General features: G+C 46.1%; 1 protein-coding gene across 1 annotated transcript; it reads left to right on the forward strand.

Moving 5' to 3' along the window:
• The first annotated feature begins 744 nt into the window (after positions 1-744).
• Positions 745-9,369, forward strand: bmp2b (bone morphogenetic protein 2b). Its single transcript, XM_054762185.1, has 3 exons — positions 745-1,206; positions 1,929-2,296; positions 6,825-9,369. The coding sequence occupies exons 2-3, from the start codon at positions 1,942-1,944 to the stop codon at positions 7,718-7,720; spliced, it is 1,251 nt and encodes a 416-aa protein (XP_054618160.1). The 5' UTR covers positions 745-1,206; positions 1,929-1,941; the 3' UTR covers positions 7,721-9,369.
• Positions 9,370-15,142: the final 5,773 nt, after the last annotated feature.

The following is a 15,142-nucleotide window of genomic DNA, read 5'->3' on the forward strand; positions in this document are numbered from 1 at the left end:
TAAAAATGGAACAATTGAGATGAGTAGTGGTGGAATACAGTGTGCATTGTCTGATATTCATGTAATAACTCACCTGTTTTATATGATTTTTGCCCTCCAGTCACAAATGCATGCATTTATATAACTTTATTTGTGTACTACAGTACGCATGCAGCCCTGGTCTTATTATTACTATTATTGTTAATATTAGTATTATTATTCGTCACTTTTTCATGCATCCACAATTTCAAATTTCACAATTTCTGTTTAAAAAAATCACATTAAGAATGTGGTATTGGGTATAATAATTTTGTGGAGGGGCGGGGCCAAGGGAGAACTCAATGAACTTTGGTGCGGATTCTGGAAGGTTTGCCACTTTTTAAACTAATATTTGTATACTTTTATAATGCATGAATCCTAGGGACAAAATGAATAGAAATGCAAAAGGAATCTATCTATCTATCTATCTATCTATCTATAGATCTACCTATCTATCTACCTATCTATCTATCTATCTATCTATCTACCTGTCTATCTATCTATCTATCTATCTAGGTATGGCGGGTGCTATTCTAGGTTCCTGCAGAGAAATCTTATCTGTGAAAAAGTTGTTGGCTATAATGTGTGCTTATTTTACGCGAGAAAAAGAAAAGACCCCCCCCCCCCAAAAAAAGTTGTGTCGGGGTAGATGAGGAAGGACTAGGAGGGGGAGAAGTCCGCGGGAGGCGCTTTTAATATGAGGCCGAGTGATTGACAGCCCCTCGGTGACATCACGGGACGACAAAAAGAGTCGCCGGCGGAGGGGAAGGCGCCAATCAATCGCAGCACTCAGACGGTGGCGCACGGCGGAGACGCACGGCGCTACATTTTCATTTTCACTTCTCTACTTGACGTTTTTTGCTGGGGAGGATGTTCCCCCGAGACGCGTTATACTTCGATCGCTCCCTCCTGCGCAGACAAGCTTCCTCCTCGTAGAGAAGAAGAGAAAACTCGTCGGTTACTTTTTGTTTTTGGTGCGTAAGAAGCTGTCCAAGAGAACCGAGCCCGAAGTGCAGCCTGGTGGTCTGGCTGCTGTTGACAGTATGAGCCTGGCTGGACAGGCGAGGGGAGCGGGCTGTCCGTCTGTGGTCCTCGGCTGAGAAGCAGCGTGGATTTAACACGAATTCATGTGGACTTTATCGGAGCCCAAAGGTGGAACGACGACCGGACACAGCGCTTCCTCGTCAGGTAAGCACCAGACGTTTGTTTTCTTGGTTTTCAGCGGCTCGTAAAGTGAAGGAATCACATCTGAGTGACTTTTGAAGCACTTTTAAAGAACGCTCGCTGTGCTTTTTAATCAGATTCCACAAACTGTTAATCCTAGTTTTCGTACAACTTCGTGGAAAAGCTGTGTGGAGGCAGTGTGTGTGTGTGTGTGTGTGTGTGTGTGTGTGTGTGTGTGTGTGTTTTAAGTTGAGGATGTGTTGTCCCAAGCAGGCTACATCTGGCTCTGGTGCTCACGTCAGATCTAACACCTGCAAGCCTCTTGAAGTAACCCTATCCCTTATGATTATACACAGCGTCAAAGCCTCCACAAATTGACGCTTGTAGCACCGGCTGGCAGCCTCTCCTTGCTTCTTCTTCTTCTTCTTCTTCTTCTTCTTCTTCTTCTTTCCTTGACAGCAGTCTTTCATGCCTCTTGTGATCTCAAGGGCCGCCGCATTCCTTCGCCGTATCACTTATTTCTAATTGGAGACTTTGTTCGCCCACAACCGTCTTTGATTTGTCTCTTCCTGTTCCCCTTTTCTTTCATGGACTTCCTCCATCTTCATCCTAGATGTTCAATGTTCTGCTGGGGTTAATTCCTAACCCCCCACCCTCTCTTTCTTTGTTCCTTCAAAGCAAAGAGGTGTCTTTCCTCCTCAGTCATTGCGGTGGCATTGACAGGAACCCACTTTCTCCTTCCGCAGGGACTGACTGATCATGGTCGCCGTGGTCGGCTCTCTCATGGTACTGCTGCTCGCCGAGGTGTTGATGGAAGGTGCGACGGGGCTCATCCCTGAGGTGGGCCGGCGGAAGTACAGCGACTTGAGCAGGCAGAGCCCGCAGCAGTCCGAGAGCGTCCTCAACGAGTTCGAGATGCGGCTCCTCAGCATGTTCGGACTCAAGCGCAGGCCCACGCCGGGAAAGCATGCCATGGTGCCGCAGTACATGGTGGACCTCTACCGCATGCACTCAGCCAACGGCGACCACAGTGCCAGGCGGCCCAGGAGCATGGGGAAACACGCCGAGAGGGCAGCCAGCAAGGCCAACACGATTAGAAGCTTTCACCACGAAGGTACGTATTAGTGGCATACCTTTACCTGTCAGCCGCACCGCTGCTGGGCTCCCTCAGACAGCCCCAAACGTGTATTTAAACATGACTCAGGGTGTCAGCGCTCAACTTCAGAGCCTTGGCTGTTTTACGGCGCGTTAGTCATTCGCAGGTGACACGCGCCTTAATTTATTTGCCACGTTAATGTACGTTTTGGGCGACGAGGCCGTGCACTCCCTTCAGAAAGGCGGGTGATGCAAGCCTTAAGCAAACACGAGCCTGGCACGCCGGACGGCTTCAAAAACATCCAAGTGGCCGTGGAATCCCCAGGGTGAATTTGTTACTTAATAATTGATGGTGTTTGCGGTGACTCTGAAAAGAGTTTTTCCAGACACGCATCACAGGAGTGGGATAAAAGGGCGGCGAGGCTTTGTGCAGGTGACCTCTGTTACTTCAGCAACACACAACACGGCATTCATGGGAAATGAAGTCATGTTGTCAATCACCAATCCTGATTGGCTGCCACTCAGGTTCCAGTGCATTTCATTGATATGATTTCCACGTTAACGGAAGCGTGACATTGGCCAATTAAAAACGGAATTTACTGTTAAACGGGGAATCTCGAGGAAATTGACATACTGTTACTGAATGGAATGCTTTCATTTGAGGAGAAGCATCACTCGTGTGGGGAGGGATTTCCCAGGTGGACAAACACTAAACCGCCCCCACCTGAACTAAATGGCGACCTAAAACACTGGCCGAAGTTGGCAAAAACTCCTCTTCCGGAGCGTGAATGCAAGCTAGCGGGTTTAGCAGAGCATACTGGTGTGGCTGTGGGTGTGCGACTCAGCCGGGTGAGATTATTTTCTCTGTGAAGTGTTTTACCGCAAAAAAGACAAGAGGCATGTTTATTCTTGCACCCAGCTCATCTTACCGTGAACACACATTCTTAACCCACACAACACACTTCCGGCCTTCAAAATGAAACATTCGAGTTTGTCTTTCCCGAGAAGACATTACTTGAACACACTTTTCTGTATTTCAAATTTTTTAGTGACGAAATTGTCCGGAAAATTTCACAAAGTACAGCGCTGGACTTCTGCCCTTCAAAAGGAGGACGCCATAAGGTCTCCAACTAGGAAGCGCCTACCTTTTTATGCTATTCTTGAGTCCCGCCCACGCGGGGGCGTTACCCTGTCCTGAGTGGATCAGTATGTGTTATGCAGACAGTATGTGTCTGCATTTAACTGGCTCTAGCTTGTGTCAATCAAGTGTGTGGGTGGTTGCCAGGCAACCTGTCTGAGCAAAGTAACAGTGCAACCATTGTTTACGTCTAGAGTGCTTCTACTGTTTAATTCTAGTCAACTTTAAGAAAAATAAGAGCGCTGTTTGCCACATCTCGTGTAACTGTGTAAACAGAATAAGGGTGTCATGACCGTGATGTTACATCACGCTCTTATTGTTCAACTTTGCTTAAATATGTTCTATATTGTGTGTAATCATGTTCTACATTGTTAGTTTTTTGAAAGCGAACGTTAAATTAGTTAAAATTACATTAACGGGCGGGTGCCATTCTGAATTTTTTGCCCAGAAAAGGGGCGTTTTACGGAAGTGACAAACGTGAAGTCGCAGCTCTCACCTTACGTCTCGTAAACAAGCTCTGTCCATTTCTCAATTACTGGACAAAGTTGGCCAATGATGTACTGCATCAATAATGCAAGGATTGTTGCATTTAATTTTTGGACATTTTAATCACTAACCCAAAAAGTGCACACTCTATGCTGTCAAATAAGTGGAAAATGTCAAACTTCAAACAGAAACAATCAAAGGGATTTGATAGGGCCCTACAATTGGTAGACTGATTCTTTGATTCTGTGCTTTGGTCCATTTTACTGAAGCTTGGATTATGTGCAAAACTTTTGGCGCCACCTTGAAATGTCCCATAAATCACCAGACTGGATTATTCTTTTTCTCTTTGCCTGGCCAATGTGTTGAAATCTTTGTACTTTTTCGAGTAACCCTGCGACTACCGATGAATGGCAAAAGGTAGAGTTGTTAGGACATCGAAGTCACGTTGGAAACCTTCTACAGAGCTTTTCAGTTTCAGTCGGGGGTGAGTCAGTGGGGGCGTTTGGGCGACAGCGATGACACCCGGTGGTGACTGTGACACACTGCAAAACCGGAAAGAGCAAGTCAGCCACCGGTGTTGTATTTTGATCCTGTGCAATGTCGTCTGTACAGACTGGCACCCACCACTCCGCACATCTGCTTCCGATAATCACTTCTGCTTGGATACACGCTTTCACTGTAATCAAGAGTCAAAAACAAGCACGCCGCTAAACAGGAAGTGGCCCGGACGGACAGCGGCGTGACGAATGAACAGACACGTCGCTTGATCTTCGTCTTTTTTTTGCTTTGTTTTGGCACGGAGCGCAAAAATAAATTGGAATGTTGATACACTCAATCTATGGTTCACACGTTTTCAACAAGCCCGGACTTGTTAGCTCACTTTGAGGAGGAGGAGGAGATGGGGAGGGAGTGCGAGTGCAGCACCGGCGGCCGAGTGAAGAACTAAAGACGGCGTGACGGCAGGCGAGACGGAGAAAAGAGGATTTGGGATGTGGAGAACAGAGGAGGATGAGGATTTGAGTTGAGGGGAGAAAAGAAAGAGAGGTATTGGGGAGAAGAAGAGACAAGGAGGGGGGCTTTCCCACATCAAATAAGGAGCGATCCGCCTAATTGAGGTCTTTGTGCCTCTGGTGGGAGCTTTAGGATGAGATGGTGGAATTTCCTAAATGGCTCCTATTGAAAGTTTGTGCAGCAGATGGGCGAGGGTGAGCATCCTCCTGAGTAAGAGTTCAAAGTGGGACTGCAGCACAGAAATTTGCATCTGGCTCAGCTATCATTTGTGTTACACACAGAGGAGGGAAATACCGCTGAGTCTGAACTGCGTCTTCCTCAAAACGCCTCGGGACATAATGTCATAATGTGGCGCTTGAAGGCACTTTCACAGAACATCTACAAACTCTCAAGCAGGGCTCGGCCATTTTGGCAAAAATCTAAATCACAATGAATTGAACCTCCAACCTCCATTTGGGTTAATGTACGATTTTCCCACTCAACTATTTATTCTGGAAAGGAAAACCCTTTCTTCCAATGAGGACACGTTATAAGTGGCGATGTCTGATAATATCGGCCCGATATTGGCATAAAAATGCAATGACGGTATCATTTTTTCCCTATAATGGAAGCCGATATAACCCTTTAAGAGCCAAAGTGGCAAAACTGCAACATTGGTGAATTTGCACCCTGATGTAGTTAATACTTTACACCAGGAGATGGCGGTCGTGTAACTTCAATCTGAGCAATTGTGGGCGTCTTTCTATGCATATTTATAGACTTTGGAGCCCCATGCGTAAAGCAGCGATCTCGCCAGAACAGACCACACGCAACACATACTGGAGCCGATGCTTCGCTTAACCGCGTTCGGGGTGGCAGGGCGTGATGGGTCGTCAAAACACCGCTAATGGTGAGCGTGTCCACCACGGAAATAGCGGCAGGCAGACGTGGTACGAGACTCCTCCGCCACGCTTTGCCATGCCCAATCGCAACTATTTCTCAGATGTTTGCTTATGCGAGTAAAATAACCGACACGGCAGTTTTATGTTGATTAGAAGCTCTAAAAGTCGGTTTTGGTTATTTTTCAATGACTCGCCCAGCACTACTCTCAAGCAACAAACTGATGCAAGTAGTCTGAAGACTCATTTAGATAAGAACCTGTCCGGCGTCTAACATCTACAGGTGAATTTATGGGCGTGACACGGTAATTTGTGGTTGTGTCACAAGATGGCGTGAGACAAAAACATTTCTTGTAGAAATAAAAAGTCTCGTGGACACGAGGCCTGGAGCGATAATAAATTAATTCATCACACTCTAAATGAAAATGAACTTGATCATTTTGTCTGCCTTAATATATTTCCATGTGCATGCGTGTCTGTTTTCCTTATCTCTAGCCATCAAACAGGCAGGAAGAGGGTCCACTCTGTGCATTGCTTTCAGCACCTTCCGTAGTACAACGGCATGAACAGAGTGTCTCTTTGTTTTTCCAGAGTGCAGAAACGTGTAACATTGTCGAAATTAAATGAGCAGGTTACAAAATATTGTCACATATTTCGATTTTTTTGTTGTGCTTTTCCCGCGACCCTAATGAGGAAGAAGCGGTATACAAAATGGATGGATGGATGGATGGATGTTGTGCTTTTCTTGAAAGTAATGCTAAAATCCCGTCTCGCCTCGTTCTCGTAGACCCAATCTCATGTATCGTCTGGTCTGGTGACACTGCTAGCAATTGGCCATGGATTGAACCAAGTTATGCATGCAAGTGTTGTTACTCCTGCAGGACACCCAGGCTGCAAAGAAACAAGGGTGCCAAGTTGCAGATGTGCTCAAGTGAACACTAAAAAGATCACACGACACATGTCGCGTCTAATCCCTACAGCGGGAGCTCATTCATGAAAGTGACATCTCACTCTGCCTTTGCTGTCTTCTCTAGAGTCTTTGGAGGCCCTGGCCAGCCTGAAAGGCAAAACCACCCAGCAGTTCTACTTCAACCTCACTTCTGTCCCCAAGGAGGAGCTCATCACCTCCGCAGAGCTTCGCATCTACAGGGATCAGGTCAGGGGAGTCCCTCCCCCCAGCAACAGCAGCAACGGCACTTCTGCAGCCGGCTTCCATCGCATCAACATTTATGAGATTTTCGGGGGCCCTAAAACTAACAGTGCAGAGCCTCTGGTCCGCTTGCTGGACACTCGGCTCGTGCAGGACTCTTTGAGCAGATGGGAGAGCTTTGACGTCAGCCCAGCTGTATCTCAGTGGACCTCCGGGAAGGGCCGGAACCACGGCTTCATGGTGGAGGTGCACCACCCACAGGATGGGGAGGTGAACGGCGAGCCTTCCCAGAGACGCAGTAGGCACGTCAGGGTGAGCCGGTCCCTGCACCGGGACCGGGACTCGTGGCCTCAAGCGAGGCCGCTGCTGGTGACGTATGGCCACGACGGCCGCGGGGACTCGGTGCTGCACACGCGGGAGAAGCGTCAGGCGGCGCTCCGCAAGCAGCGCAGGAAGCACCAGCACAAGGCCAGCTGCAAAAGGCACGCCCTTTACGTGGACTTCAGTGATGTGGGCTGGAACGAGTGGATAGTGGCGCCCCCCGGCTACCATGCCTTTTACTGTCACGGGGAATGTCCGTTCCCTCTGGCAGACCACCTGAACTCTACCAATCACGCCATCGTGCAGACACTGGTCAACTCGGTCAACTCAAACATTCCCAGAGCTTGTTGCGTGCCCACTGACCTCAGCCCCATCTCTCTGCTTTACCTGGACGAATACGAGAAGGTCATCCTTAAAAACTACCAGGACATGGTGGTGGAGGGATGCGGCTGCCGGTGAGAACGGGACGGTGGCACGTTACGGAAGGAGAGGGGCACCCAAAAAGGACTAAAAGAGACATGAAAGGTTATTATGGACACCCGCTTTCCCAATGAAGACATTATTTATATGAAAAGAAATAGAAAAGAGAGTTAAGAGAAAAACACTATATGAATATATTTATGTCTAGGCAAAGTTGGGAAATAGATATTTTAATCAGAGGAATATATTCCTTTTTACTGGTTTTGAAAATGTATTTGTGATGTACATTTCCAAATGGGTGCAATACCACATGAAGTATAATGCTCAGATTTTTATTTTGTATTTATTTCTATCATAACCACTTTATGTGTAAATAAATAATGTGTATTTATCATGAGAAAAAGTGGCGGCTCTAGTTGTAGTCCTACACTTCCACCCCCACCCACCCCGTTGAGTGCGTGCCACACAATGGGAACCGTGCCACAGCAATGTACACAGCACACCACCAGAAGCGTGTTTTCTTACAAAGATTGCAAAGCAAGCAGTGAGCTCTTTATGGTAAGTGTAACTGGAGCGCAACAACAATAGTGTAGTCAGCTGAGGTCAGAGTGCCACTGCTGCAGTGAGGCGCAGTCGTAGCGATGGCGGAGACAAGTTACACGAGTGTGATAGACTCCCACGGGAGGATTACAACAACACCAGAGCTTGTTTTCAGGAATGACGGCCCGAGACCCCCAAGACTCTTGTGCAAACTAGTTCCAGTGTTTTCCCTTGTCAAATTAGCAGGTGAAAAGCCTGTTATGGTTTGTTCACGCTTGACAGCTTTGCTTCGCTTCCTGCGTGTGAACCCTTGCGAGATTTCTTTGCTCAAATATGAACGCTTCTGTTAAAGGCAAATCCGCTACCATTGATCACTTGCTCTGACTAGGGTGGACTTCTTGGTTCCAACGATCGTTGGTTTGATTTCTCCGTTCATGGACTCAACGCTCAGCACGTTGGTTAAAACCAAGTCTGTTGCCGTTTCTCCATGCGTTTCATCATGTATGAACACTACTGTTGAAGGCGAATCCGCTACAGTTTATCAATTGCGATGATTAGGATTGACTTTTTGGTTTCTTTCCTCTGTTGGAAATGGAATCAGCGCTCAGCACTTTGGCTTAAACTACAGATGCATGATGTCTTTTTTTTCATATCTATACGGATAACTTTCTGCTTCTCAAGACTGATATGGTCTATGTTTTTTATTTAAGTGTAGTTTGTGCACATCTGGAGGTAAGAAAGACTGGAACAAATTGGGATTTGTTGATTTGTCCTAATGAAATATTATGACATCACTACTATCAGGAGAGCCAGAGTGGGGGGGACACCTGCTGTTAGAGTCCCTCCATATAGAGAGTTGCAATATGACCAGTCGAAAAAATATGGTCACGTGACTCGTGGAGCCATCTTGGGGCCAAATTTGCGTTTGCGTTCGCCTTTTCTTTACAGTATTCTTGGCCGTATTCTTGTTTATTCCCCAAAAATGCCAGGTTGTTGTGCATTTGGATGCACAAATAGACATGACAAGGGTTTCAAGCTGTACAGATTCCCTTCAGATGTCAACAGACGGACAATTTGGGAAAATAAAATCAACCGTTTGGGCTGGAAGCCGAACTCGTCTTCCAAGCTGTGCGAGGTAGGCTCTGTATATGTTAACATGTTTAATGTCACAATGTTTCGACAACTTGCCAGAGCCACCTGGGGCGATGTTACTAAGTTTAAGGCATCTCGTCATGAGCTTGGCACGTTTTGGAGAGAGTGTTTACCTAAATATTGTGTTCTACTTCATTGTTTTGATATAAGAAAGTAGCCTAAACGTAAAATATACTATAAAAAAAGGAAACAATAAGGCAGTCATGGATGCTTAGAGTTAAGAATGATCCTTGTGTAAACCACCTCTGGTTGCAAATAAAGTCATCCATGATCTCCAGCAAACTTATAAAACTGCATTCATTTTGAATTTATCGTGAAATTCTGCTTTTTATTCCATTTACAGTTGAAACCAAATGTTGAAGTTAATGCAACTGTTCCATATTCAACAGAATTCATATTGTTTTAATGTAGACTGAATTTGCTAATTTAATAAGCAGTTGGAAAAGCATTCATACAGGATGTTATCTATAACAGTTCAACAATGTTTTCATTCATGCAGTCAAGTCAGTTAAATGATACCATATTACACATTGGAAAATATAGATCTATAAATAGTTATATTTGCATGCGTCCCTTTGTGCAGAGACATTGCAATTTACATGCATTGTCGTACTGTGCACGCAAGCCACGCGCTTGAATTGGCCCCAACATGGCGGCGTAATCTCAGTTGTCGTAACTCTCTATATGAAGGGACTCTACCTGCTGTGGCCCAGCAAGGTGCGCTGTATTGGGGGACACCCTCCGAGCAGCCGGTGTGACGTCACGGAGGTCTCTGGCAAACATTTTTGCATTTTTCAAACTCAGCGGTGCTGGCGTTTCAGGGGGCTGATAAGGTTTTTTGTGTGTCTTCCTGGGAAAGTGAATGTTTGTTTACAAGTGAGCTCAGGCCGTTAACACAGGCAGGAGGAAAAAGGAGCGCTCGATTTGCTCAACCCTGCACAGTATGGGTAATCTCGCCTCATTGGAGCGTTTTTTTTTAAATGATCGGTTATCTGAGCTATTTTTAATGTTATCTGTTTGTCGTGATAATTCCCTCATTACGTCCCCCTAGTTCAAACAAACCTAGCTGCCATCTCTCCATGCGTTTGATCAATTGGAAACTCTACGATCTGAGTTCTAGTGCACACTCAATCAATCAATCAATCTCTAATCAGTCTTAGTTTGCTTGCAAACGAAACTGGTAAAAAGCATCGGGAAATTAATAGCAGTTCATCCGAGTACAGGTGTTTGAGGTGCTGGAGGTGTTGTCTCATGGAGAAGCTCTTCTTTTTTTTTTTTACTGTTTATTAAGGGAAACGAGAAAAGAAAAAACACAGGAAAAAGAAAACAAGAAAGAAATTAAAATGGCTATGCAAAGAGTCACAGGTACATGTCACGTGTTATCTGGCATCGTATGGAAATGTCCCATCTTTTCCAGGATGTTTCCCCCTTGTATTGTTGTATGCAAAGGATAAAAGTCATAAGTTTCAATGTTGTGTTTAACAACTTGTAGCAAAAGAGGTAAAGAGTCTATTTTGAGCCAACATTTAGTGATAGGGTTTTTTTGCAGCAAGAAGGATGACCTCAAATACACTGCTCCAAAAAATTAAAGGAACACTTGGAAAACACATCAGATCTAAACTGGGGGGAAAATGATGTTGAATATGTTTCCTGATAATAAGTGGGTGATGTATTAGTAACAAAATGATGCCACATCATTTGATAGAAATGAAAATGATCACCCTATAGAGGGGGGAAATCAAAGACACCCCAAAAATGAAAGTGAAAAAATGATGCAGCACACTGGTCCATTTTGCTAAAATGTCATTGTAGCAACTCAAAATGATTCTCAGTAGTTTGTGTGGCCCCCACGTGCTTGTACGCATGCCTGACAACATGGGGGCATGCTCCTAATGAGACTACGGATGGTGTCCTGGGGGATCTCCTCCCAGATCTGGACCAGGGCATCACTACGGTACCTGGACGCATGGAGGAGATTCCAGGAGACAGGTAGTTACTCCAGGAAAGCTGGACAGGGCCGTAGAAGGTCCTTCAACCTTCAGCAGGATCGGTATCTGCTCCTTTGTGCAAGGAGGAACAGGATGAGCACTGCCAGAGCCCTACAAAATGACCTCCAGCAGGCCACTGGTGTGAATGTTTCTGACCAAACAATCAGAAACAGGCTCCATGAGGGTGGCCTGAGGGCCCGACGTCCTGTAGTGGGCCCTGTGCTCACCGCCCAGCACCGTAGAGCTCGATTGGTATTTGCCATAGACCACCAGAATTGGCAACTACACCACTGGTGCCCTGTGCTCTTCCCTGATGAGAGCAAGTTCAACCTGAGCACATGCGACAGACGTGAAAGGGTCTGGAGATGCCGTGGAGAACGTTATGCTGCCTGCAACATCATTCAGCATGACCGCTTTGGTGGTGGGTCAGTGATGGTCTGGGGAGGCATATCCCTGGAAGGACGCACAGACCTCTACAGGTCAGATAACGGCACCCTGACTGCTATTAGGTATCGGGATGAAATCCTTGGACCCATTGTCAGAACCTACGCTGGTGCAGTGGGACCTGGGTTCCTCCTGGTCCACGACAATGCCCGACCTCATGTGGCTAGTGTATGCAGGTAGTTCCTGGAGGATGAAGGAATTGATACCATTGACTGGCCCCCACGTTCACCTGACCTAAACCCAATAGAACACCTCTGGGACATTATGTTTAGGTCCATCCGGCACCGCCAGGTTGCTCCTCAGACTGTCCAGGAGCTCATTGATCCCCCAGGACATCATCCGTAGTCTCATTAGGAGCATGCCCCCACGTTGTCAGGCATGCGTACAAGCACGTGGGGGCCACACAAACTACTGACAATCATTTTGAGTTGCTACAATGACATTTTAGCCAAATGGACCAGTGTGCTGCATCATTTTTTCACTTTCATTTTTGGGGTGTCTTTGATTTCCCCCCTCTATAGGGTGATCATTTTCATTTCTATCAAATGATGTGGCATCATTTTGTTACTAATACATCACCCACTTATTATCAGGAAACATATTCAACATCATTTTTCCCCCAGTTTAGATCTGATGTGTTTTCCAAGTGTTCTTTTAATTTTTTTGAGCAGCATATATATCCCTTTGACATATTCCCTCTGGAGGTGTATACAGTATTTCTAATGGAAAACCTAACACTGAACATATTCATTTCATCAACTTCTTCCAAAAGCCAACAACACCCGGGCTTCACCTAAATATATGGACATGGTCCGCACGGGCAGAAGCAGGAAGTAGCAAAGACTTTTGATTTCCACGCAGGTTTAATAAAGAAACTGAGCAGACTTTTCCAACAAAAATCTCTCCTGGTATCCGAGTTAGTAGTGCAATTTCGAGATTTCCATCCCTCCAGCCAAAGATCCTCTGCTATCTCTACCTTTAGATCTTTATCCCTTTGTTTTTTCGCAGCTTGATATGTTTGTGTATCATTTGAACCTAAAATCTCATCCATTTCTCTACAATATTTTTCCTACTGGATCCAAAGATGACAGCTAGTAAGCAAACAAATTCAGTAAGTCAGCAGAGGCCGTACATCGCCAATAACGTCCCATGTCAGAGCGAGCGCTGAGTTAACCGTGACCATGCGACCATGTGTCATGTTGGGCCTTTGAACCAAATTGCAAGTGTGAACACGGTCATAATTAAAGCACGGAAGCCCGCCGTTGATTCATGAGAAGCTTTCAGACTGAAGACAGACACCACCCCAACAAAAATGAATTGGAGGACAAACACACCTACACCTGTCCACGTGCAGCTCGTGCTCAGGCAGATTACTCCGAGTCGTTGATGTGTCTCAACACTAGAAGGAAAAAAATCCAAACCAACAATCCCAAAAATTAGGAATGTGTCACTAAAGGGCTGCGCGCAAACAAAAGCATGCGGTGGAGGTGAAGCAGTGAAAGCAGCTTATTGGCTAAGACACTGGGAATGGGCTGGCTGGCAGAAAGCAAACATATCATATGTTGCAGGAACACCTGTGTCAATATCGTCCCGCTTGCAATGTTTTTATGATGGAGGCACTGTCATTTCTTCAACCACGAGCGGGGCTACAATGGCAGATCAGATCATGAGAGGAGGTGTGAGGGGGCGTGGGGGGTTCAGGGGGGTAAGAGAAAACAACCAAGGAGAGATTTGCAGAGTTTTGACGGACTGCGTTTTCTGCTGTGTTTGCATTAGGAAAGAGTTTTTGGAGGGATCACAAGGCCGCTGAAAATGCTCTAAATAGAATGTTTTTTTCATGTGCGTGCACATCGGGACCGTGGAATGTTGGTTTTCAATCTCGGACACATGAAACGCTTGCGTGGAAAACCAGCGCAGTTGTTTTTTCAATCATCTATTCAAGGGCTTCCTGGTGGGCTTTTTTTCCCTCCGCAAAAAAACAAATGTGTGTTGAACAAAGATCTGCGTGTAACATCGAGCGGAGAATGATAAATGAAACCCTTAAGATTGGATCATTTATCCAAGTAATAACTCAATATCACTTCCCGTCTTCTGTGGATGATGCAAGACTCCAATTATACGATAGGCTTCCAAACGCACACCCTCCATTCAGTCTCAATATTCTGCATGTGTTATTTTATTCCAGCTTGGATCTCCTCCCCCCACCCCCTCGGCCCCATCTGGTGTCCATTTCTGTTGCGTGGAGCCCACCGCACCACAAAGCTTGCACATGGGCTGCACACGCTGGCGTTAGCAGCGGCTTTATTTGAACGGTCCAGGGGAGGAAGTGGCTTAACGGGCACATTTAATGAACATTTGATAAAAACAACATTGGACATTCCTGGCGAGGAGTTCCAGGGGTACCGTCGGAAGCTGGACGGGGGGGGGGGTAGCTTTCTGTTTAAAACAAGTGTTAGATTTAGTGGTTTGTCTTTACAGTTAAAGTCTATAAAGCTTTCATGGCTTGAGGGTAGAAATACTGCTCCCTGGATGCGGCGCACACATGGCTCGCACTCATTCCTACTACTACGATACCACCCCCCCCTCCGTCCCAGCTGAATGAGGTTCCAGTTGCAGTTCCTGCGACTGTTGCTCCTCCTCCTACTACTCGTTTTGGAGTCACGTTAGCATCGGACAGCTCCTCTGGGGCCGCTCCTAAACTTCTCGCTAAGAACAGGTGTCAGGGGTCAAAGTAATAAGGACCTATTATCTCCGCCATTACCCATTTAACTTCCAGGCTCATCACGGACGGATGGCTTCAAGCGTGGTCAGCCACTGGCAGGGCTGGCATTCACAGCCCGCTTCCGTTTACAATTCATTCTACGCTACGACGGAAGGATATGTTACATTTTGAAAAGCATGTTTATTAAAGCACAATGTGTTCTTGGCAAGCGTCTCCTCACCTGCTCCGCAGACAACCCCCTCTGCTGCCCCCACCCGCCCCCGTCATTCTCCGTCAACATCTGGAGCATCAGTTAAAAGGTGGTCCGTGCTTATTTTACGCACTCAACAGAGCAGAAACATGCATCCCATAACTGAAAAAAGCTTTGGTTTGGGATCATAGCAATGCAGGACAGTCCTAGATGAGATACCTCGGTGGGATTTGCTGTTTTTGTCATGAATAATTACATTTTCCATGTTCTCATGCATGTCCTGTTAAAAGTATGTAGCCAAACAACCAACAACAGGATTATGAGCGTAACATTTTCAGCAGACGGCCAACAGTAAAAGGCACATCTCTGCTGACTGAAAGGTCAAAATCCATAAAAGACGCTGACCCACAGTGTGGACACGCTTT

Source organism: Dunckerocampus dactyliophorus, chromosome 19 (genome assembly GCF_027744805.1).
Source record: "Dunckerocampus dactyliophorus isolate RoL2022-P2 chromosome 19, RoL_Ddac_1.1, whole genome shotgun sequence".
Classification (NCBI taxonomy): Eukaryota; Metazoa; Chordata; class Actinopteri; order Syngnathiformes; family Syngnathidae; genus Dunckerocampus; species Dunckerocampus dactyliophorus.